The 27,066-nt window shown below is 40.3% G+C and overlaps 1 protein-coding gene across 1 annotated transcript; it reads left to right on the forward strand.

Moving 5' to 3' along the window:
* The first annotated feature begins 394 nt into the window (after positions 1 to 394).
* On the forward strand, positions 395 to 26,548 carry LOC311113080 (prefoldin subunit 3-like). The gene is made up of 6 exons (XM_084156212.1): positions 395 to 616; positions 1,007 to 1,131; positions 17,796 to 17,862; positions 18,116 to 18,214; positions 18,409 to 18,547; positions 23,925 to 26,548. The coding sequence occupies exons 1-6, from the start codon at positions 536 to 538 to the stop codon at positions 23,999 to 24,001; spliced, it is 588 nt and encodes a 195-aa protein (XP_084012338.1). The 5' UTR covers positions 395 to 535; the 3' UTR covers positions 24,002 to 26,548.
* Positions 26,549 to 27,066: the final 518 nt, after the last annotated feature.

Consider the following 27,066-nt stretch of genomic DNA (forward strand, 5'->3'; position numbering starts at 1 on the left):
TATGTTTGACGGTAGTTTATGGTTGTCATGTAGTTTTTGTTCTCACTGTTCCATGTCACACTCCTAATTTGCATGAATTATGTTACGGGTCTCATGTCCATCCACCCTAGACGTTTAGAGCCACGGGGTTCGTAACACCTACTACATAGTAAATGTATATGGCCTTTCAATATATTTATTCAACCATGTCAGCCTAGTGATCGAGGAGAGGACACAAGGAAAGAAAATAAGCCACTTCACAAGCAGCCAGGGGTTCAAGATGGTGGATAAAAAAAGATGGTTCACTCAGGCCGTTTATTATTGAAATAAATGGTCAGTTCCGGTCTCCTTAACGCCCGGGGTGGGTCTCCCATAGACACTTATGCAACAGCTGCTGGGTCTAGTCTACTTAGTTCATTGACTTTCATTGAACCAGAAAATAACAGGGATTGGGGTGTCTCGCTTACTCGTCCGTCTCTGACAGCCAAGCTCTTCAGTGGGGACCCCACGCCCAACTTCTTAGTGACGAGAGAGGGAGTATACAGTCTTTTCCAAGATGGCAACGACCATAGCAAGCAGCAATGCCGTACAGGCGACAAACAAAAAACATCTCGGAATCCCCGAAGCAATATTTGTGGTGAGTAAAATATGAATTATATACAGTGTGTCGCTTATAACGTTACTTTGTGAAATAAGGCTCTCGAAAATGTATTCGCCGTTGTCCGGCCTCTATGTTAGCCTGTCACCAATGCTAACTAAGCTAATGCTAGGTAGCTACGTTCACGTTATCTAGCAAAGTGGTGCTATGTTCATTCACATCCTTTTAGGGAAATAACGCCGAGAAAGCCCATTAGCCGGCCTGGCTACCTATCCAATTTCTCTTGTCATCCAAATGCAATTAAACAGTTATCGTCAGTTATCTAACGTTAACTCCCTTGTGTGTCACAAATATAGTGTGAGAATGACTCGTCTGATCTAACGTTAATATTAGCTAAAATAGCTAACGTTATTTTGTCAACCGTTGTAGGAGGATGTCGAGTCGTTTATGAAGCAGCCGGGCAACGACACCGCAGACGCCGTACTGAGGAAACTGGATGAACAGTACCAGAAATACAAATACATGGAGCTCAACTTGGCCCAGAAAAAACAAAGGTAGGCCCCACAGGGGGACCAGTACCAAAATGTATGCACTCACTACTGTAAGTCGCTCTGGATAAGACTAGTGTCTGCTAAATGACTAAAATGTAGAAAAAGTGAAGTTGTACCTGCTACACAGAGCGCATTGTTTTGAGTGTGGAGAGGGGAAGAGTGTCTATTCTATTTTCCCCTTCTGCACTGTACCATATTCATCCATTATGTGTCAGTACAATAGCTTTGGTCCAGTTTTTCGCAAGTCATCGTTAAATTGTTGCTAGTGGTTGTACTAAATTATCCTCTAATTACATAAGTTGCTTTTGTTTACATTGTGAACAGTCACAAGGGTCGCCTTAATGCAGAATTCAGTATTCTTCATGCAGAAAAATTATAATAAAATGCAAGAAATATCTTTCAGCGTTTTGTAAATGGCGATCTAAAATGCTTCTTATTGTAAGTTCTCCTCGGCATCAGACTAATGTTGTGCTTCAGTTGCACTTCTCCACTCGGATGAGAATTCACAAATGGGCATCAGCGGACAGCTCTCTGACAGATGTGTAGCTACTTTTCTCCGGTACGTTTCTCGGTGAAGCCTACTTTTCTCTGGTAAAATGCAAGATTAGCCTCAAGCAAAACATTAGGAAATGTAGCTGGCTACATTCTTAACATGATAAACATTAGAAATATGATGGCCATGTATCGGTTTTGCAAAAATACCTTGCTTTTTCATTGTAAACTCATTTACTTGTGTGGCTGTGGGTCAAATAACGCTGCCGAATGTATTGCACTAATGTATTTTCTGTGATGAAAAACTATAGTTGCACATCCCTGATTACTCTATTGAAGCACTTTCAATATAAAACGCAGGTGAAATGGTTTTAAACGCGAGCACAATACGGGCAGTATAAGACATTTCGTTGATTTTCAAAGGAAGCGATTCCTCAATGGCTGATGGCCATAGTGTAGCAGGGCCTTTAGCTAGTAAAGTGTGCCTACATTAGGAATGTGACAAATGGAAACATTTTCTTAATGTTTAAACTGGCATTAAAAAACAAATCGGTTTAACGTTAAAGCGATAAGAAAAACTCGTAACGTTCCAAATGAATTCACAATGCAGCTGCGTTGCTGCCAGCAACAGTTTGGGTCTCACGGTACGTCCCTTTTCAGTTGGTTAAGCATTGCACCTGTACTACCATTAGTGGACCTCAATTCCACCTCGTAAGGTTAGCGTTTCCTTCTTATTTAACTTCTCAAAGTATTGCCATACAGGCAGTGGTCTAGTGCAATTTTTATAGGTGAGGGATCGCTGTATTTTTTTTTATGACGTCATAATTTCTCGAAGTTTTTACAGACAGATGTAGCCTATTCAATATAATTGTAGGCCTATGCATAAAAAGCATCCTCCATTTGCGACGTCTGTCTATGCCCACACCAATTGTCTAAAGAAAATGTTATATTTTTAATACCCTCAAACACCAAGTTAGCCATACCAAATGTCAAAATAGGCCTTCACTGTCATCGTTCTATAATACATTTTCACATTTTACCGGTGAAATCACTCACATTTACTAAGGAGTGTCTTCCGTCTGGCCACTCTACCATAAAGGCCTGATTGGTGGAGTGCTGCAGAGATGGTTCTCCTTCTGGAAGGTTCTCCCATCTCCACAGAGGAACTCTGGAGCTCTGTCAGGGTGACCATCGGGTTCTTGGTCACCTCCCTGACCAAGGCCCTTCTCCCCCTATTGCTCAGTTTGGCCGGGTGGCCAGCTCTAGGAAGAGTCTTGGTGGTTCCAAACTTCTTCCATTTAAGAATGATGGAGGCCACTGTGTTCTTGGGTACCTTCAATGATGCAGAATTGTTCTAGTACCATTCCCCAGGTATGTGCCTCGACACAATCCTGTCTCTGAGCTCTACGGACAATTCCTTCAAACTGGATTAAATGTAATTTGCTCTGACATGCACTGTCAACTGTGGGACCTTATATAGACAGGTGTGTGCCTTTCCAAATCATGTCTAATCAATTTAATTTACCACAGGTGGACTCAAATCAAGTTGTAGAAACATCTCAGGTATGATCAATGGAAACAAGATACACATGAGCTCAATTTCGAGTCTCATAGCAAAGGGTCTGAGTACTTGCATAAATAAGGTATCTGTTTTTTGTTTTTAATACATTTGCAAAAATGTCTAAACCTGTTTTCGCTTTGTCATTATGGGATATTGTGTAGATTGACAGGGATTTTTTATTTTTTAAAAATCAATTTTAGAATAAGGCTGTAACGTAACAAAATGTAGAAAAATTCAAGGGGTCTGAATACTTTCTGAATGCACTGTAGGCAGGTCAGCCACCTGACAGACAGACAGAACCTTGCAATAGGCCTATCTATCGGTGATCAAAAGCTGTATCTCGCAATGGAATGCTGTATCTCACAATTTCTTGGTTTGCAATGTTTCGCAACTTCAGTAAAGCAGGGCCTATCATCAATGAATAGCTTAGGATATTCTACAGGCAACAGACCGAAGACTGAACACACACTGGCATCATTAGTGAAGAGAAAGAGCAGGCGAGCTAGCACGAGGGGGAGAGAAAGGAGGGAGCAGGCAGAACGAACCGTACGCATACGTCTCGGTAATCTGTATATTGCAATGTCTTGTCTTGCATGCCTCGCAAATTCACCACAGTAGCGTAAAGTTAACCTCTTCCTCTGGGTTTTATTTAAATTACACAACTTTCCCCAGGCCATTATAACCCATCGTCTAGTTAGGCTATAATATGGAAAATACTTTTTTGTGATGACTGCACTGTGATTTAAATGTTGTGGGGCGGGGAACTAAAAAACTTTTTTTTTTCGGTTAGGTATTTGTATTAATGTTAAGGATCCCAATTTCGTTTAAAAAATTTTAACGTTTAAACGTTCACACCACTAGATTCTCTTCTACGGTGATATGAATTGACCCTGTGTTTCTCATAAACCACGTTTCCATCCAACCATTACCTGACGCATGGGAAAAAGGTCACGACCTGGCTGACGGAAACAGGAAATGCCGCTACAATTTTATAAATGCCGCAAGACAATTTGTTTGTTCGACACGGTGGGATCTTTTTGTGTTGGTGAAATTAATTATGATTATTATTAAGAAAGTTGGAGTCACGCAATTATTAGTTGTGTGGTCCTCCCACTACGACTCGGGGAAAAGCATGCAGTTTATTAGGCTACAGATTAAATAAATTATGATGAACTTCACCGGGTGGTGAATGTGCAAGGTGATGAGCTTGATGCGCCTTTCCAATACATATCAAGGGTCTTATTCAGGTGACACGATGATCGATGCTTGGCTACTGTTTTATATATATATATATATATATACAAATAATATGGCTCTTATCCATAATAATCTCATTATGTAGGTAGCCTACCAGCATTGTATCTGTGAGCTTGAGCGCATGTGTCAAGACCTGAGTGGGCACATTCGCTATATAACGCAAAATTACATTTATCTGACATTTTGAGAAATGTACCGCTCACCTACAGTGGGGAGAACAAGTATTTGATACACTGCCGATTTCGCAGGTTTTCCTACTTACAAAGCATCATAGGTACACTTCAACTGTGAGAGACAGAATCTAAAACAAAAATCCACAAAATCACATTGTTAAGATTTTTAAGTAATTAATTTGCATTTTATTGCATGACCTAAGTATTTGATACATCAGAAAAGCAGAACTTAATATTTGGTACAGAAACCTTTGTTTGCAATTACAGAGATCATATGTTTCCTGTAGCTCTTGACCAGGTTTGCACACACTGCAGCAGGGATTTTGGCCCACTCCTCCATACAGACCTTCTCCAGATCCTTCAGGTTTCAGGGCTGTCGCTGGGCAATACGGCTTTCAGCTCCCTCCAAAGATTTTCTATTGGGCTCAGGTCTGGAGACTGGCTAGGCCACTCCAGGACTTGAGATGCTTCTTACGGAGCCACTCCTTAGTTGCCCTGGCTGTGTGTTTCGGGTCATTGTCATGCTAGAAGACCCAGCCACGACCCATCTTCAATGCTCTTACTGAGGGAAGGAGGTTGTTGGCCAAGATCTCGCGATACATGGCCCCATCCAGCCTCCTCTCAATACGGTGCAGTCGTCCTGTCCCCTTTGCAGAAAAGCATCCCCAAAGAATGACGTTTCCACCTCCATGCTTCACGGTTGGGATGGTGTTCTTGGGGTTGTACTCATCCTTCTTCTTCCTCCAAACACGGCGAGTGGAGTTTAGACCAAAAAGCTCTGTTTTTGTCTCATCAGACCACATGACCTTCTCCCATTCCTCCTCTGGATCATCCAGATGGTCATTGGCAAACTTCAGACGGGCCTGGACATGGGCTGGCTTGAGCAGGGTGACCTTGCGTGCGCTGCATGATTTTAATCCATGATGGCGTAGTGTGTTACTAATGGTTTTCTTTGAGACTGTGGTCCCAGCTCTCTTCAGGTCATTGACCAGGTCCTGCCGTGTAGTTCTGGGCTGATCCCTCACCTTCCTCGTGATCATTGATGCCCCACAAGGTGAGATCTTGCATGGAGCCCCAGATCGAGGGTGATTGACCGTCATCTTGAACTTCTTCCATTTTCTAATAATTGCGCCAACAGTTGTTGCCTTCTCACCAAGCTGCTTGCCTATTGTCCTGTAGCCCATCCCAGCCTTGTGCAGGTCTACAATTTTATCCCTGATGTCCTTACACAGCTCTCTGTTCTTGGCCATTGTGGAGAGGTTGGAGTCTGTTTGATTGAGTGTGTGGACAGGTGTCTTTTATACAGGTAACGAGTTCAAACAGGTGCAGTTAATACAGGTAATGAGTGGAGAACAGGAGGGCTTCTTAAAGAAAAACGAACAGGTCTGTGAGAGCCGGAATTCTTACTGGTTGGTAGGTGATCAAATACTTATGTCATGCAATAAAATGCAAATTAATTACTTAAAAATCATACATGTGATTTTCTGTTTTTTTGTTTTAGATTCCGTCTCTCACAGTTGAAGTGTACCTATGATAAAAATTAAAGACCTCTACATGCTTTGTAAGTAGGAAAACCTGCAAAATCGGCAGTGTATCAAATACTTGTTCTCCCCACTGTATATGCATTGGGTGCGTAACCAATAAGGGCCTCCACCCACTCAGCCAGCGGCATCAATAAACAAGGGATATTGGCCAAATTAGCCACATTTACGGGTCCTTAAAAACGGCCTAAAACAAAATAGCATATTGTATTGGTTTTTACTTTCCTAAAACAACAATTGTCCACCACGCGGTTCAGCTGTCGAAGATTTGAGCTCTAAATGCTTCAGGGTATTGCATGCATAGGCGTACAGGCTTAGGTGTCCGTTGTATGATATTAATATTAAATAAAGGAAGAGAAGCTTAGGCCTAGCCCCAGAGAGAGAGAGAGAGAGAGAGAGATATGCTGGCTGCATGCCACGACACCAACATTATTTATTTAATGCTTTCTCAATCAGCTTTAACTGTATGTGCACTCGTAAAGCAGGTTATTTCTCGAGTTGGGCTCTGGGATGTAACAGCCGTTGAGTATCAGATTTTATGGTGGATTGTGGAGGAGGGGGGTTGAGTGTGTTGGAGTATGTGTGTGCTTGTCTGGCATCTGTTGTGGGGGGGTGGGGATGGAGGGGGGGTATGGGATGGACCACGGGAATTATTTGCTAGGATAATAATTGCTTGTCAATGAATTAAATGTAATACAATGGCAATCCGGGTTATATGTTAAAATCCTACGCGTGAACTGCCGACATTATTACGCATATTAATTGATAATGATGGAAAATAGGATATGCATCATTTATATGAGGTGACAGCATAGGAAATGCTTTTGGCGGGTAATCTGCTTCTGTTTTGTGGGTGGCACTGTGTGCTGTTTTCGATGGATGGGTCCTGGCCTCTCGGGGCCTTAGGGGTCCTGGCCTCTCGGGGCCTTAGGGGTCCTGGCCTCTCGGGGCCTTAGGGATCCGGAGGGACGTGGGTGGGATGCTGATCACTGGGATGATGGCTCAACTTGGGATGGGGAGGGGCTTTAGCGGGGGAATTAGTGGAGAACAATTGAAGGGTTACTCCGTAGCAATGCAAATATCACGGTACAGCTATATGGACACTCAATCATTACGGTATTTTTTATTGGTAAATTTACAAACATATATAATGATAAATAGACTTGAAACTTGTATCTCATTATGGTGTATGGTGAAATAAGTATAGCCAGTTGTAATGGCTTAGCAGATAATAACAAAAGAAGAACAATATTTACATGGCTCAAAGAGAAGGAATATAATATCTATTGTATACAGGAAACTCATTCAACAATTCGAGATGAAGTTGCGTGGAAAAAAGAAAGGGGGGGGCGGGGGGGGGCATGGGAGATATACTTCTCCCATGGGCAAAGAAATTCAAAAGGGGTGATGATATTAATTAATAGTAATTTCGATCCGAATGTGCAAATTGTCCAAATAGATAAGCAAGGTAGATGGATTATTTTAAATATGTTATTGGACCATAAACAGATATGGCTCATTAACCTTTACGGACCAAATAATGATGATCCTCAATTCTTTGACAATATATATAATAAATTATCAACCCTGCAAGCAATTCAAGACAATATTATTATGGTGGGTGATTATAATACATTTTACATTTACATTTTAGTCATTTAGCAGACGCTCTTATCCAGAGCGACTTACAGTTAGTGAATACATATTTTTTTTTTTTTTTTTTTTTTTTTTTTTATACTTAACCCACAACCCTGGCGTTGCAAACGCCATGCTCTATCAACTGAGCTACATCCCTGCCGGCCATTCCCTCCCCTACCCTGGACGACGCTGGGCCAATTGTGCACCGCCCATGAGTCTCCCGGTCACGGCCGGCTGCGACAGAGCCTGGATTCGAACCAGGATCTCTAGTGGCACAGTTAGCACTGCGATGCAGTGCCTTAGACAACTGCGCCACTCAGGAGTATATAAAATACTGTTTTAAATAGCTCAATGGACCGTAAAGGAAATCACACCACAAACAATCGCCCACATGCTCTGAAGGAAATCGTGAATGTCATGGATACATTAGAACTAGTAGATATATGGAGGCTTAAATATCCTGATCTAGTGAGATATACATGGCGGAGACTCAATCAAGCTAGTCGTCTTGACTTCTTTCTTATGTCATTCTCGTTGGCACCAAAAGTTTTAAAAAGTGTTGATAGGGGACAGAATGCGGTCGGACCATCATATAATAGGCATATACATTACTCTTACTGAATTTCCACGTGGGCGAGGATATTGGAAATTTAATCAAAGCCTATTGGATGATAATTTATTTATAATTAGAACAAAGGAATTTATAACTGACTTTTTCCAACATATCATAGGTACAGCGAATCCCCTTATTGTATGGGACACCTTTAAATGTGCCTTTAGAGGCCATGCAATTCAGTACTCGTCTCGAAAACAAAAGCAATTTAGGTCAAAAGAGTTTATACTAACAAAGGAAATAGAAAGTCTAACAGAACAGATAGATGGCAATAAAAACTGTAACATAGAGGCTCAGAATAAATTAGAGGAAAAACAAAAAGAAATGGAGAAACTTATTCAAGAAAGATCAAGTGTAATATATTATAAAAATAAAGCAAACTGGATGGAATATGGGGAAAAATGCACCAAATTATTTTTTAAATCTTCAACATAGGAATGCTACCAAAAAAGAACTTAATGAAACTGGTTACAATTGACGGAGTCACCCATAATTCACCAAATTATATTTTGAAGGAAGAAACAAAGTACTTTAAGCAAATGTTTTCTTTTCAGTCGCCTCCATCTCCTCTAACTGAAGCTAATTGTAGAGATTTTTTTTCTATTGATAATGTCAAATTAACAGGCACACAGAAAGACTCGTGAAGGTGAAATTACAGAGGAGGAACTTCTGGATGCAATTAAAGACTTTAAGTCTGGAAAAAATCCAGGGTTGGATGGCATACCAGTCGAGGTATACCAAACCTTTTTTGATATACTAAGAGGACCGTTATTAGCATGTTTTAACCACTCCTATGTAAATGGTAGATTATCTGACACTCAAGAAGAAGGTCTGATCTCATTATTACTGAAACAGGATACAAGTGGAAAATCTAAAGATCCAGTCCATTTACAAAATTGGAGGCCCCTTACACTTCAGTGTTGTGATGCAAAAATTATATCAAAATGTATAGCGCATAGAATTTAAAAGGTATTGTCGGATATTATTCATTCTAATCAGACAGGTTTTTTTACATGGAAGATACATTGGAGATAATATAAGGCAAGTATTGGAAACAATAGAACACTATGGAAAATATGGGAAACCAGGCCTGCTATTCATAGCAGACTTCGAAAAGGCATTTGATAAAGTTCAACTGGGGTTTATATATAAATGCCTGGAGCATTTCAATTTAGGAGAATCTCTTATAAAATGGGTCAAAATCATGTATAGTAACCCTAGGTGTAAAATAGTAAATAATGGCTATTTCTCAGAAAGTTTTAAACTGTCAAGAGGAGTGAAACAAGGTTGTCCACTATCGGCATATCTATTTATTGTGGCCATCGAGATGTTGGCTATTAAAATCATATCCAAGAATAATATCAGAGGATTAGAAATCCAGGGCTTAAAAACAAAGGTGTCATTGTACGCTGATGATTCATGTTTTCTTTTAAATCCACAACTAGAATCCCTCCACAGCCTCATAGAGGATCTAGATACATTTTCTAACCTCTCTGGATTACAACCAAATTATGACAAATGTCCTATATTACGTATTGGATCACTAAAAAATACAATTTTTACATTACCATGTAGTTTACCAATAAAATGGTCTGATGGTGATGTGGAAATACATATCCCAATGGAAATAAATGATCTCACTTCAATACATTTGAATACAAAGTTAGCAAAAATAGACAAGATCTTACTACCATGGAAAGGAAAATACCTGTCAATTTGTGGAAAAATCACCCTGATTAACTCTTTAGTATTATCCCAGTTTACCTATTTGCTTATGGTCTTGCCTACGCCTAGAGAACCGTTTTTTAAAAATATATGAGAAAAAAATATTCAATTTTATTTGGAACGGCAAGCCAGACAAAATTAAATGGGCCTATTTATATAATGAATATGAATTCGGAGGATAGAAATTATTAAATATTAAAGCATTAGACCTATCACTAAAAGCTTCAGTCATACAAAAGTTATACTTAAATCCGAACTGGTTCTCAAGCAAATTATTAGATTATTAGATTGTCTCACCCAATGTTCAAGAAAGGCCTTTTTCCCTTTATTCAGATTACAACCTCTCACTTTAAGTTATTCGAAAAGGAAATAATCTCCCAAATATCACTATTTCTAAAACAAGCCATAGAAAGTTGGTTGCAATTTCAATTTAATCCTCCAGAAAAGACAGAACAAATAATGCAACAAATATTGTGGTTAAATTAAAATATACTAATTGACAAAAAAACTTTATTTTTTGACAGAATGTTTAAAAAGGGTATAATCTTCGTAAATGATATCATCGGTAGGACTGGTGGAGTTATGTCGCACATGCAGCTAACAAAAACATATGGAAATGTCTGCTCTACCCAAAATTACCACCAAATAATTGCAGCCTTACCGCAAAAGTGGAAGATGATAGTGGAAGGGGGAGAAAGTAAGGAACTTGTCTGTCGGCCTTGCATTAAAGAACATAATTGGTTAAGGAAAACTGTGATAAATAAAAAAGTATATCAGTTTCACTTAAGGACCAAAGGATTGACAGCCGTCCCATATAGATTGCAAAATAGTTGGGAAGAGATTTTTGACGTACCGATCCCATGGCATAGTGTTTATGAACTGACACGCAAAACGACACCGGATTCAAAAATTAGAATCTTTCAATTTAAATTATTATATACAATTCTTGCTACCAATAGAATGTTATTTATATGGGGGATACAATCTTCCCAGCTCTGCAGATTTTGCTGTGAAGAGACAGAATCATTAGATCATTTGTTTTGGTTCTGTCCATTTGTAGCTTGTTTTTGGACACAGGTCCAGGAATGGCTAAAGGATTGCAATATTTACCTGGAGCTAACCTTGCAGATAGCATTACTGGGTGATCTGAAAAGTCATAGTCAATCGATCAATAATATAATAATACTTTTAGCAAAAATATTTATTTTTAATTCACAATCTGTAGAAGCAATGAGAATAGAAAGATTTAACTTTTGTAAAACATCACAGTACGGTTGAAATACAGTGGGGAAAAAAAGTATTTAGTCAGCCACCAATTGTGCAAGTTCTCCCACTTAAAAAGATGAGAGGCCTGTAATTTTCATCATAGGTACACGTCAACTATGACAGACAAATTGAGATTTTTTTCCCAGAAAATCACATTGTAGGATTTTTAATGAATTTATTTGCAAATTATGGTGGAAAATAAGTATTTGGTCACCTACAAACAAGCAAGATTTCTGGCTCTCACAGACCTGTAACTTCTTCTTTAAGAGGCTCCTCTATCCTCCACTCATTACCTGTATTAATGGCACCTGTTTGAACTTGTTATCTGTATAAAATACACCTGTCCACAACCTCAAACAGTCACACTCCAAACTCCACTATGGCCAAGACCAAAGAGCTGTCAAAGGACACCAGAAACAAAATTGTAGACCTGCACCAGGCTGGGAAGACTGAATCTGCAATAGGTAAGCAGCTTGGTTTGAATAAATCAACTGTGGGAGCAATTATTAGGAAATGGAAGACATACAAGACCACTGATAATCTCCCTCGATCTGGGGCTCCACGCAAGATCTCACCCCGTGGATCTCACCCCGATCATCCACGCAAGATCTCACCCCCAAACACACCGCCCGGGCAACGAAGGAGTGGCTTCGTAAGAAGCATTTCAAGGTCCTGGAGTGGCCTAGCCAGTCTCCAGATCTCAACCCCATAGAAAATCTTTGGAGGGAGTTGAAAGTCTGTGTTGCCCAGCGACAGCCCCAAAACATCACTGCTCTAGAGGAGATCTGCATGGAGGAATGGGCCAAAATACCAGCAACAGTGTGTGAAAACCTTGTGAAGACTTATAGAAAACGTTTGACCTGTGTCATTGCCAACAAGGGTATATAACAAAGTATTGAGAAACTTTTGTTATTGACCAAATACTTATTTTCCACCTTCATTTGCAAATAAATTCATTAAAAATCCTACAATGTGATTTTCTGGGAAAAAAATCTCAATTTGTCTGTCATAGTTGACGTGTACCTATGATGAAAATTACAGGCCTCATCTTTTTAAGTGGGAGAACTTGCACAATTGGTGGCTGACTAAATACCCCCCCCCCCCCCCCCCCCCCCCACTGTATATATGGCAAATAGAAATCCTATATGGATGGTGTTAAGAGATAAATGGGAGGTATTGAATAGAGTTGAAGGATGGGACTAATAACAAATAACAACAAATAATAACAAAGATAGCTAATAATGTAAGCATACTGTGTCCATAATAAGTATATAGGTTGTATATTGGGAGCTTTTGGAAAAGAGCACAGTTAGAAAGATATGGCATATAGAAGCAAACCGGATGGACATCATGAAAATGATCGGAGAGGTTGAGAGTAGAAGAAGTTCAGGAGCAAAAAAAATAATAATTATATATATATATATAGAATATAATTATTGTAAGATGAACTGTGTCCATAATGTGTAGATAGTAAGTATAGGCTGTAAGTAGAGGCCTGGGCATTGTTGTTCACTAATTTACTCCAAGTAGGGAAAGGATGGCAGGGTTGAAAAGTAATAAAGGGGAGTATATATATAAAAAAACATGGGGGATTGGAAGTGATGCAGACAATTACATTGATAGATTGTATCTTCTATCTGCAATATTAAGCTGATCCATCCCCCAGAAAAAAAAAAAAAAATGTTTTATTTATTTATTCTTGTCAGATAGGCTACGGCGTTTGGTATACAGATATAGGCGTACAGAAGGAGGTTAATTTGTTAATTTTCTATCTGAATTTTTTTAAATAAGCATTATATTTGTATTTTAACTCTGGCAGGCCTGAAGCATTCTTCCTCACCTCAAGTTCAACTGTCGGAGTCAGTTGAAGCGCCGGTGCCCACTGCCTTCATACCATAGTCCTGCAGTATACTAGGCTAACAGCCACACCAAACCTTCGCAAAAGTTTCTAAACTTTATTAAGGTAATATCAAAAGTAAGTCAATCCATTGTTTATAGGGAAAATACGAGCAGGATATACAGTATCTCACAAAAGTGAGTACACCCCTCACATTTTTGTAAATATTTGAGTATATCTTTTCATGTGACACACAGCCATTAATGTCTAAACCGCTGGCAACAAAAGTGAGTACACCCCTAAGTGAAAATGTCCAAATTGGGCCCAATTAGCCATTTTCCCTCCCCGGTGTCATGTGACTCGTTAGTGTTACAAGGTCTCATGTGTGAATGGGGAGCAGGTGTGTTACATTTGGTGTCATCGCTCTCACACTCCCTCATACTGGTCACTGGAAGTTCAACATGGCACCTCATGGCAAAGAACTCTCTGAGAATCTGAAAAAAAGAATTGTTGCTCTACATAAAGATGGCCTGGGCTATAAGAAGATTGCCAAGACCCTGAAACTGAGCTGCAGCACGGTGGCCAAGACCATACAGCGGTTTAACAGGACAGGTTCCACTCAGAACAGGCCTCGCCATGGTCGACCAAATAAGTTGAGTGCACGTGCTCAGCCTCATATCCAGAGGTTGTCTTTGGGAAATAGACGTATGAGTGCTGCCAGCATTGCTGCAGAGGTTGAAGGGGTGGGGGGTCAGCCTGTCAGTGCTCAGACCATACGGCGCACACTGCATCAAATTGGTCTGCATGGCTGTCGTCCTAGATGGAAGCCTCTTCTAAAGATGATGCACAAGAAAGCCCGCAAACAGTTTGCTGAAGACAAGCAGACTAAGGACATGGATTAGTGGAACCATGTCCTGTGGTCTGATGAGACCAATATAAACGTATTTGGTTCAGATGGTGTCAAGCGTGTGTGGCGGCAACCAGGTGAGGAGTACAATGACAAGTGTGTCTTGCCTACAGTCAAGCATGGTGGTGGGAGTGTCATGGTCTGGGGCTGCATGAGTGCTGCCGGCACTGGGGAGCTACAGTTCATTGAGGGAACCATGAATGCCAACATGTACTGTGACATACTGAAGCAGGGCATGATCCCCTCCCTTCGGAGACTGGGCCGCAGGGCAGTATTCCAACATGATAACGACCCCAAACACACCTCCAAGGCGACCACTGCCTTGCTAAAGAAGCTGAGGGTAAAGGTGATGGACTGGCCAAGCATGTCTTCAGACCTAAACCCTATTGAGCATCTGTGGGCCATCCTCAAACGGAAGGTGGAGGAGTGCAAGGTCTCTAACATCCACCAGCTCCGTGATGTCGTCATGGAGGAGTGGAAGAGGACTCCAATGGCAACCTGTGAAGCTCTGGTGAACTCCATGGCCAAGAGGGTTAAGGCAGTGCTGGAAAATGATGGTGGCCACACAAAATATTGACACTTTGGGCCCAATTAGGACATTTTCACTTAGGGGTGTACTCACTTTTGTTGCCAGCGGTTTAGACATTAATGGCTCTGTGTTGTGCTATTTTGAGGGGACAGCAAATTTACACTGTTATACAAGCTGTACACTCACTACTTTACATTGTAGAAAAGTGTCATTTCTTCAGTGTTGTAACATGAAAAGATATACTCAAATATTTACAAACATGTGAGGGGTGTACTCACTTTTGTGAGATACTGTATATTGTGGCAAACACAGTACAGTTGGAACTTAATTTGGCCAAAATAAATTGATTTAAACCAGGCTATATTGCAGCAATAACCAAGAAAGCCTAGTGCCTACCGTAACCAACAATTGACAGCAATAAGCTAATGATATTTATTTTTACAACAGGCCTTCTTATAACTTAAACTAAATACGGAACACACAATTAAAAAGACAGATCAAACTTAATTTAGCCAACAAATGTCTCAACAGAATGAAACAAAACATCTTTAGATGAATGAATAGGCCTACAATAATAACAGTGATATATAATAATGATAAAACAAATTATTATAAATAAGAAAAAATAGTTCCAAAATTGCATCATACCTGAAAAGTTGTACAGTAGCCACGGCAACGCTCTTCTCATCTTTCTCCACTACAGTATTAACACTTGTCCATAGAGAGGATAATAATTAGCAGGTTGATGAGATGAATCAGGTTAGTAACACCTGGAGTTGTAGCGAAAACCTACAGGAGGGTAGCTCTCCAGGAACAGGGTTGGGCAACCCTGGTCTACATTATCATTCCATTTAATTACATTGTTTTGTTGACCTTAATTTGCTTAATTTATGAAAAGCAAGTTGTACAGTAGCCACGGCAACGCTCTTCTCATCTTTCTCCACTACAGTATTAACACTTGTCCATAGAGAGGAAAATCCCCTTGTAGGCTTTCACAATGGGGAAATTCCGACCAGAGTTAACCGCGCGTAAATGGAACGCATTTCCCTTTATGTGCACTTTTTTTCTCAATGCATATTCAAACCATGAACTTAAGCATGAGAATAGCATGGAGATTGAATAAATGAAGGTGTCTACAGATACACCGTATTCTGACCTTGATTAAATTCACCTCATAATTCCACCACACCCTTTACGAGCGAAGGAAACCATGAATAAGGTCTAGCAATCCTAACGGTTCCAAGTGGAAAAAGCACTTATTTAATTTTTCCGATAGAAAAAACAGCATTCTCCATGCACGGTAATTTACAAATTGATAAGCGGTATTGATAAGAGCTAGGTAAATGAGTAAGCCATTTGGATAAGGAGATTGTACATATAAATGACACTTGTTTTAGATATATTTTACCTTATAATCGTTGGAGACCAATGTGAAACCAGTCATACAGCAGCAAACTGAAGCATAGCAACTTTCCCGTAGTAAAGTTGATGAAATCCTGTTCCGTTATGCAGAATTTAAATTGTACGGCCTTTTAACTTGCAGGATTGGCTACCCCTGACTTCCTCTGTTTCCTATTTTTAACATGTTAAATATTAGCCACTATCGGTATCGACCGTCAGTAGGCCTAATAACCACAAATATTTTAACTGCCAATTTACTGTTAGTTCCCTTCAGTTGGTGTAGTCTACATCATGACTGCCCAACCCTGTTCCTGGAGATCTACCGTCCTGTAGGTTTTTGCTCCAACCCTAATCTAGCACCCCTGATTCTAATAATTAGCAGGTTGATGAGATTAATCGGGTTAGTAACACCTGGAGTTGGAGCGAAAACCTACAGGAGGGTAGTTCTCCAGGAACAGGGTTGGAGTGAAAACCTACAGGAGGGTAGTTCTCCAGGAACAGCGTTGGAGTGAAAACCTACAGGAGGGTAGTTATTCAGGAACAGGGTTGGAGTGAAAACCTACAGGAGGGTAGTTCTTCAGGAACAGGGTTGGAGTGAAAACCTACAGGAGGGTAGTTCTTCAGGAACAGGGTTGGGCAACCCTGGTCTACATTATCATTCCATTTAATTACATTGTTTTGTTTACCTTAATTTGCTTAATTTATCAAAAAGCAGATTAAACAGCATGATCATTACACAGGTGCACAACCTTGTGCTGGGGACAATAAAAGCCCACTCTAAAATGTGCAGTTTTGTCACACAACACAATGCCACAGATGTCTCAAGTTTTGAGTGGCATGCTGACTGCAGGAATGTCCACCAGAGCTGTTGCCAGAGAATTGTATGTTAATTTCTCTACCATAAACCACATCCAATGTCGTTTTAGAGAATTTGGCAATACATCCAACCGGCCTTACAACCACAGACCATGTGTATGGCATCGTGTGGGCGAGCGGTTTGCTGATGTCAACGTTGTGAACAGAATGCCCCATTGTGACGGTGTGGTTATGGTATGGGCAGGCATAAGCTACGGACAACGAACACAATTTCATTTTATCGATGGCCCTAGTATTCTGAACACGTTCTCTCAATATATTTTAGTCTGTCGACAAAATTCGAACTAAAAGGTACACCGTATTTAAAGGGAATGCTTAAGATAACAAAATCTGTTGGCCGGCAAGTGGGAAGGTTTTCAGTGGTTGAATAAAATGTATTCGGCGCATGCGATGTAGCCACACCTGCAGAGCGTGTTATGTGACTGAATGAGGCAAGTCTTCAATAAAAAAGCCCCCACTCCTTCACAGTCAACAGTAGCCCAAGGCTCCTCTCTCTGTCTCTCTCTCTCTCTCTCTCTCTCTCTCTCTCTCTCTCTCTCTCTCTCTCTCTCTCCTCTCTCTCTCTCTCTCTCTCTCTCTACCTCTCTCTGTCTCTCTCTCTCTCTCTACCTCTGTCTCTGTCTCTCTCTCTCACAACAGCATGCACATAAGACAGAGAATGGTGCAGAAGCGCGAAATCGGGGTGGAGCCCATGATATGCAGCCCCGGCCAGGCTACAGTTTTATTTATCTGCTTTTTAATTTATTTTATCAGCTAATAGCCGGCATTTAGCGGCTAAAGGAAACCCTGAGATGCATGTAATACCATGATTCTAATTCTTCTTCGATGGTGTTTCTCTCTGCGATCCTCAGGTTGAAAAGCCAGATCCCACAGATCAAGCAGACTCTAGAAATCCTACGACACATGCAGAAGAAGAAGGTAAAGAAACAAACGTGGCGCTGTTTACTTACTTTGTTTTCTACTCAGACCTTGCCAGCCGATCCCCGTTATCTTCCTACTCCTCCTCCTTAGCCCTAACTGTTCAATGTTTGCAGATCTGTAAGCAAGCTATAAGCAGTATGCTGGAAACTCCACTACTACGCTGCTTATTCAGACCCTTCAGAGGGGTAGGGACTGATGACAGGAAACCACTGTAGAGTGTTGGGTTTCACCCCCCCCTCTCGTCCAATAGGAAACCACAAACCCGATGGAGACGCACTTCCTGTTGGCTGACAATGTTTACTGCAAGGCGTTGGTCCCGGCCACTGATAAAGTGTGCCTGTGGCTAGGGGTGAGTACCTTGGGATCTGCAGGAGTACAGTCAGGTCTTAGATGAAGGCTAGATGGAGCTTTGTTAGGGACAATTCCTAGTCTCTAAAAACTACAATCTATTATTATTATTATTATTATTATTATTATTATTATTACCATTCAATACTCTAACCTCCCTGTCTCCCCCTCTCTTTCCTCCCTCTCCTCTTCCAGGCCAATGTGATGTTGGAGTATGACATCGACGAGGCCCAGTCTCTTCTGGAGAAGAACCTAGCGACCGCATCGCGCAACCTGGACTCCCTGGAGGAAGACCTGGACTTCCTCAGAGACCAGTTCACCACCACCGAAGTCAGTATCCTTATGCCTAAACATAGGCCCACTCAGCCCAGGGGACTATGGGTGAACAGGCTTGGAGGCTGGAGAAGTATGTGATGCTGTCAGACAAGTGCTGCCAAAAGCAGGTGTCAGTGCAGGGGTAGAACAAAGATGTGTCAGTCTGGTGGTAAAAACCAAGAGAGTTGGGAAACACTGATTTTAGAGTGGCTTGCGTAAGTATTTACCCCCTTGGCATTTTTCCTATTATGTTGCCTTACAACCTGGAATTAAAATAGATTTTGGGGGGGGGGGGTTTGTATCATTTGATTTACACAACATGCCTACCACTTTGAAGATGCAAAATATTTTTTATCGTGAAACAAACAAGAAAAAGACGAAAAAAACAGACAACTTGAGCGTGCATAACTATTCACCCCCCCCCCCAAAGTGAATACTTTGTAGAGCCACCTTTTACAGCAATTACAGCTGCAAGTCTCTTGGGGTATGTCTCTATAAGCTTGGCACATCTAGCCACTGGGATTTTTGCCCATTCTTCAAGGCAAAACTGCTCCAGCTCCTTCAAGTTGGATGGGTTCTGCTGGTGTACAGCAATCTTTAAGTCATACCACAGATTCTCAATTGGATTGAGGTCTAGGCTTTGACTAGACCATTCCAATACATTTAAATGTTTCCCCTTAAACCACTCAAGTGTTGCTTTAGCAGTATGCTTAGGGTCATTGTCCTGCTGGAAGGTGAACCTCCATCCCAGTCTCAAATCTCTGGAAGACTGAAACAGGTTTCCCTCAAGAATTTCCCTGTATTTAGCGCCATCCATCATTCCTTCAATTCTGACCAGTTTCCCAGTCCCTGCCGATGAAAAACATCCCCACAGCATGATGCTGCCACCACCGTGATTCGCGGTGGGGATGGTGTTCTCGGGGGGATGAGAGGTGTCGGGTTTGCGCCAGACATAGCGTTTTCCTTGATGGGCAAAAAGCTCAATTTTAGTCTCATCTGACCAGAGTACCTTCTTCCATATGTTTGGGTAGTCTCCCACATGCCTTTTGGTGAACACCCTAACGTGTTTGCTTATTTCTTTCTTTAAGGAATGGCTTTTTTCTGGCCACTCTTCCATAAATCCCAGCTCTGTGGAGTGTACGGCTTAAAGTGGTCATATGGACAGATACTCCAATCTCCGCTGTGGAGCTTTGCAGCTCCTTCAGGGTTATCTTTGGTCTCTTTGTTGCCTCTCTGATTAATGCCCTCCTTGCTTGGTCCGTGAGTTTTGGTGGGCGGCCCTCTCTTGGCAGGTTTGTTGTGGTGCCATATTCTTTCCATTTTTTAATAATGGATTTAATGGTGCTCCGTGGGATGTTCAAAGTTTCTGATATTTTTTTTATAACTTAACCCTGATCTGTACTTCTCCACAACTTTGTCCCTGACCTGTTTGGAGAGCTCCTTTGTCTTCATGGTGCCGCTTGCTTGGTGGTGCCCCTTGCTTATAATATAATAATAATAATATGCCATTTACCTGCTACAGTGGCTGGTATGCAAAAAAAAAAATGTTTTAGTCCCTGGTAATACTTGTCACAGTTGAAGAGCGGATGTTCTCAGTTTTGTGCAGGTATATTTGTTTTATTTCTCAGCTGTCTATTTTAGTGGTGTTGCAGACTCTGGGGCCTTTCAGAACAGGTGTATATATACTGAGATCATGTAACACTTAGATTGCACACAGGTGGACTTTATTTAACTAATTATGTGACTTCTGGAGGTAATTGGTTGCACCAGATCTTATTTAGGGGCTTCATAGCAAAGGGGGTGAATACATATGTACGCACCACTTTTCCGGGTTTTTTTCCTTTTTGGATTTCTTGAAATAAGTAATTTTTTTCATTTCACTTCACCAATTTAGACTATTTTGTGTATGTCCATTACATGAAATCCAAATAAAAAGCAATTTAAATGACAGTTTGTAATGCAACAAAATAGGAAAAACACCAAGGGGGATGAATACTTTTGTGAGGCACTGTTGATGAGATGTATCCTGAAACCAGCAGATAGGCCAAGGGAGTATGGGTGAATAGGCCTGGAGGCCAAGGGAGTATGGGTGAATAGGCCTGGAGGCCAAGGGAGTATGGGTGAATAGGCCTGGAGGCCAAGGGAGTATGGGTGAATAGGCCAGGAGGCTGGATAAAATAAAATAAAACAGTGACCGGGTGTCCGCAGGGTCCTTAAAAAGTCTTAAATTCATGTATCTAAATTAAAGGCCTTAAAATGTCATAAATTGTCTTAAATTCAGTTTAATGGTGTTATAAAATGTGACCGCTATGTTAAGCAGCTGTTTAACTCTTGCCATAATGGCAAAAAAAAACACACAAAGCAACGTTTCAAATTGGCTAATCTATTTTGTAGCCTAGCTTACTTAGCTAGGCTACAAAATAGATTAGCCAATTTGAAACGTTGCTTGTTGCTTGGTTAGTTAGCTCACTCGTTAGCTAGCTAGTTAACTATTTAGCTATTAGCTATTAGCTATTAAATGATTTTGTCAAATCGTAAAGTGCATTATCTTTATAATTCCTCTAATGAAAGCGTCTACCCATGTGCCTGTTTCGTTGGGGCCTGCTGCAGTGATAATGAGCGACACACTTTTCACTGCCTTTCCCACTGCACTCTAGTTTATAAGAAAAATACAGCTATCCTGTGTAATACACAGGGGCCTAACATTTAAACACGCTACCTGCCAAACACGGGTATATTTTGGCATTGGCGGGTAAGAATGTCTAATTCACCAGCCACATTGGCGCGTGGTCACACTCTGGGTTCTACAGTGAGTGTTTAATAAAAAATAATAATGTATGGGCACAAGTGCAAGTTGTGATTTATAGCTAAATCAATGCTGCAGTAGCTGTTTTCAAAGTATTTCTGCCGTTTTGTTTCATATCTGGTAATGCACTAAGAAATCTGAATCCTAACGTTATAGCTATCTCACCTTGCGCAGAATCACTGCCAGTCTGGGGGGCTGTGAGTGCTGAAAGATTTGTTTTTAGAACCAATGGGCACAGACATAAAAGTTGGACTTTGTCCTCGTGTTTCTTGGCTATTTACCTTGTTTTGTTCACAAGCTCGGTTGCTTTTCAATGTTTCAGTTTGCTCCTACTGCTAGCAAAAAGAGACATCAGTTGGCCTCTACTTGTGACGTTCTCACTGGCACAGTGATTACTCAGTGGTCCTGTTACCAAGGTAACCTTAAAGGGGCAGCTGAACATTTTTGTCTGATATTTTTATTAAAATACTCAGGTCACAGAATATTAAATTAAATCGAGAAATATACCACATTAGTTCTTACTAGTAATGCATTTGTAGTTTTAGAAACATTACTAAGCATGATAATCCGTTTTATTGTGTTTCTTTGTGTAATTATGGCAAAACAAATATTTTGGCTGGTTAAAAATCTGAGTGGCTGGTAGATTTTTTTTTTAAATGCAGGTATATTTGTTTTATTTCTCAGCTGTCTATTTTACAACCGAGATATTGATATGGGTTTGAGATACGGAGCGCGTAAAATGAGCATCGCCCATTGCGGGCGCATCGGCCTCATTGGGTATTAGGCTATGACGGCACAATTTTTGGGGGGACATTTAATAATAGCTTTACATGGCTACTTCCAGTGAACATTATATTTAGAGGTAGTGATCTAGCTAACGTTTTTTGAATGTCCATTTAACCAGTTGGTGAATTAGCACTAAATATATTAGTCTGCGATATTATTGCACATAAAGATGTAAGCAAATTAATCTATATTTAACTAAACATATTGAGACCTATTTTAACACTGAAATATAACAACAATAGTCTAATTGTCTACCCAAAATTCATGACAATCACTGGATTAGGTTGCAGTGCACATCAATATCTTCAGTCATGCATTCCTGCCTAGATGGAACAAGTTAGTTGAATACCATCTCAGTAGTCTATCGCCCCTCTTTATTAAAGCACTGTGAATGGCATTAGAAGATGATTAGCCTACTCATTTTTTCTATTGGCGACAGCATGAAAAAATATGGGAATATTAGCAGGTTTGTGGCCACGCAGACCTCAAAATGTGTATTAAATTGCATTTCAAGTGGCATTAAAAATATCTTAAAGTCTTAAATTCAACCTGATGGAACCTGCAGATACCCTGAGTGAAGAAAGCTGTGATAGAATGTTCTCTGTGTCAGGGATGGGTAACTGGTCTTTGGGTGTTGCCTTGTCTTGTCGTGGTTTTACGATTTGAGACAGTTCGTGGTCTGGTAGGGCAGAGTTACTGGTGCAGGTGTTTGATAGATGGGTTACAGATGGTCTACAGCTGTGACAGACGGTTGTGTCAAAGCAGGGAAAGTAATGTAATGAACGCCGTTTGGGCCTTTGCGTGTCAAAAAAATATACTTTTACTCAAGTATGACAATTGGGTACTTTTTCCACCATTGCGCAGAAGGTTACAATTTGGTGGAATCATGCAATATTTAGACTAGATAATGTTTAACAAGGTTGGAATGTGGAGCAATGAAATGGGTTATTAGTCTAATCAGTACCCAAGTGCTTTTTTCCCCATCGTCCTCCTGAGAGTTATCAGACTAAAAAAAAAAACATCCACGTTGTATTGTTTTTCCTCTGGAATATTGTTCAAAATACATAGTAGGTTGACTGGTACAATAAATGTGTCTCAATTCACAGTGGTTTCAGAGTCCCACAATATGAGCTACGAAGCTAATGTTCTCTGGGTGTCACTGAGTAGACCGATACCCCATGTCATTGATCCACAATCCATAGGTAAGGCTGTACAGTGAAATAAGTCTAATACATCCAGTATGATTTCAACAGATTTTTGTCAAATTTAACATATTGGTTTATTTTGTTGAACGCATATATTAACATTTCAACCTCGTATGGCATAATTCCACTATTTGTAATCATTTGCATCGCTGTCAAAAACAGACTTTAATTTTGAAGGCTAACCGGAAATTCCACTATATGAAATAAGAGTGATAGTGTAATCATTGTGTAATAATTATGTAAAAAATGTATGAACGTGTTTAAATTATGTGACGTGCAGTCAAATGCAGGTCCTAATTGGTCAACAAAAGTTTATTTGACGGGTCAAATAGTGTTATTTGACGTATCTTTTTTGACACTCAAAGACCCAAAACGACGTTTCATAACCAGGAGAAAATAACATTTTGAAATCGAGTTATGTACTTCGTGTTGACAATTGGATCTCGTTCAAACTGTTGGTAAGTACTGTTGTTTTGACAGTGTTTACAGTATATTAGAGGTACTACCTAATGTAGATGGCACAAGGCTTCTGAAAATACTAGACAAAAATGTAATAGACTGAGAAATGTGTCGTCCTTAACCCATCGCCCCCCCCTCAGATATGGCACGAGTCTACAACTTTGACGTTAAGAGGAGGAGCAAGGACAACCTCCTTAAATCAGTCGAGAAGTCTTGAGAGAGGGGGACACCCTCCCCTCTTAGTAACCCGCCCCAGCAACCACCAACCTTCCCCAACATCATGTTCACATCTCTAGTCTCTACAACAAGGATGCGACCTAAATGACACCCTATTCCCTATATAGTGCACTACTTTATGACCAGGGCCCATAGAGCTCTGGTCAAAAGTAGTGCACTGTATAGGGAATAGGGTGTCATTTGGAATGTAGACCAAGGGTTATTCTATTGATTTGTTACTTTTTAAAGTATTTTTTCAAGTAAAAAAAGACAAAACAAAAGTTACTACGGCAGTTTTTTGTATTATTTTACTACGGTTATTATGCACTAATATTTTTTCATCCCCTTCTTAGTCTTTAGGTTGTCACTGTCCTACATTTCTTCTTCCTTTCCTCGTGTTCTCTTAAAGCTGTCGAGTACTACTTATTTTTCAAAACTCTTATTGACGTTGATCTTCACTTTGTACTGGTTTGGGGCCTTGGTTTACTTTCAGAACACACCCTGCTATTACATTACCCATAATCCTCGCTGGGCAGGAAATGGGAGAGAGGAGGAGGAGGAGGAGGAAGACCATCTCACCAGTTGAAGCTGACACCTTCCTGTGATTTTATGAGAATGTTCAAAATGTCGAGCCCACTCTCTTCTCCGTTCTGTCCCTCACTCCTCGTCCCCCGACTGCATCCCAAATAGCACCTTCCCAACGGTAGTGCACTACATAGAGTAGATGTAGCCCTTCTGTTCTGCTTCCTGCCTGTGTTTTCATGGTTTTATTTTCCTCCTGTCTTGTTTGCTCCTCTACCTTCCTCCTCTTCCTCAATGTATTTGTCACGTTGTATTCATTAGAACACTTGAGTGATTAAAAAAAAAAAGGGCAAAAAAAAAAGAAAATTCGGGGAAAGAGAAATTGACCTGCTGGTCCTGTGTTCTAATTGTGATCTCTGTGTGGTGCCAGTCAGTATCTGCTCTCTTGCTAATTCCTTATGGCATAGTCATGCAACAATAGCTACAGTTGAAGTCGGAAGTTTACATACACCTTAGCCAAATAAATTTAAACTTGAGTTTTTCACAATTCCTGACATTTTAATCCAAGTAAAAATTCCCTGTTTTAGGTCAGTTAGGATCACCACTTTATTTTAAGAATGTGAAATGTCAGAATAATAGTAGAGAGAATGATTTATTTAAGCTTTTATTGCTTTCATCACATTCCCAGTGGGTCAGAAGTTTACATGCGCTCAATTAGTATTTGGAAGCATTGCCTTTAAATTGTTTAACTTGGGTCAAACCCTGTCTTTTTCCTCCAAACATAACGATGGTCATTATGGCCAAACAGTTCTATTTTTGTTTCATCAGACCAGAGGACATTTCTCCAAAAAGTACGATATTTGTCCCCATGTGCAGTTGCAAACCGTAGTCTGGCTTTTTTATGGTGGTTTTGGAGCAGTGGCTTCTTCCTTGCTGAGCGGCCTTTCAGGTTATGTCGATTATAGGACTTGTTTTACTGTGAATATAGATACTTTTGTACCGGTTTACTCCAGCATCTTCACAAGGTCCTTTGCTGTTGTTCTGGGATTGATTTGCACTTTTCGCACCAAAGTATGTTCATCTCTAGGAGACAGAACGAGTCACCTTCCTGAGCGGTATGACGGCTGCGTGGTCCCATGGTGTTTATACTTGCGTACTATTGTTTGTACAGATGAACGTGGTACCTTCAGGCGTTTGGAAATTGCTACCAAGGATGAACAAGACTTGTGGAGGTCTACAATGTTTTTTCTGAGGTCTTGGCTGATTTCTTTTGATTTTCCCATGATGTCAAGCAAAGAGGCACTGAGTTTGAAGGCAGGCCTTGAAATACATCCACAGTTACACCTCCAATTGACTCAAATTATGTCAATTAGCCTATCAGAAGCTTCTAAAGCCATGACATCATTTTCTGGAATTGTCCAAGCTGTTTAAAGGCACAGTCAACTTAGTGTATGTCAACTTCTGACCTACTGGAATTGTGATACAGTGAATTATAAGTGAAATAATCTGTCTGTAAACAATTGTTGGAAAAATTACGTGTCATGCACAAAGTAGATGTCCTAAACGACTTGCCAAAACTATAGTTTGTTAACAAGACATTTGTGGAGTGGTTGAAAAACGAGTTTTAATGACTCCAACCTAAGTGTACGTAAACTTCTGACTTCAACTATTTGTTTCCATTAACTTGTCCAGTGTTTTTTTTTTTTTATGTTTATTTTATTTTAAAAGTTTGCATAGAAAGTAGATGCGACAAATGCCTGCTACTGAGCATTTCCATGTAACTAGGTTGTCGAGAAGCTGCTGGAGGTAATGACGTCACACTTTAAAAAAGGCAGTAGCTAGGCGACAGATTTTCATACGAATATTCTAGAATCCGTGTAGAGAAAATATGTGCATTTTCCTGTCAGTGGTAGGCTATGTTTCCACCAAATGGACTTGTTGCGTATAAAAATCAGTGCGTGATGACAGTGCACACAAAATACTTTTTTGCTTAAGTTTTCATGTACTGAATAAAAATAGAAACTCAGATGTTGCATTTTTAACTCCACTGATAGTTTTGTCACATACTGTGTTGCGTTAAATAGCAAATGTTCCTACTCTGGTCTTGGCGTCTGCGCTCTAGCCAACAGCTGGCAGATACAGTGCAGGGAGGCTGGGCGGGTTGTTTCGTTTGTTAGGATCCCTATTAGCTACAGCACATGCAGCAGCTACTCTTCCTGGGGTCCACATAAAACGTACAAATACATGACAAACTACAGAACAGTGATAGACTAGAACAACATAAGATATTACATTACATTCAAAATAGAAAATAAGAGTTATATAATGGGAAGATCCCAAGAGACAAAAATTATATCTACACTGAGCAAAAATCTTAGATGCAACATGCAGCAATTTCAAAATATTTTACTGACTTACAGGTCATTATAAGGAAATCAGTCAATTAAAACGTATATATTAGGCCCTAATCTATGGATTTCACATGACTGGGAATACAGATATGCATCTGTTTGTCACAGATGGTAGGGGTGTGGATCAGAAAAC

Source organism: Coregonus lavaretus, assembly GCF_964263955.1.
Source record: "Coregonus lavaretus genome assembly, chromosome: 39".
Taxonomy (NCBI): domain Eukaryota; kingdom Metazoa; phylum Chordata; class Actinopteri; order Salmoniformes; family Salmonidae; genus Coregonus; species Coregonus lavaretus.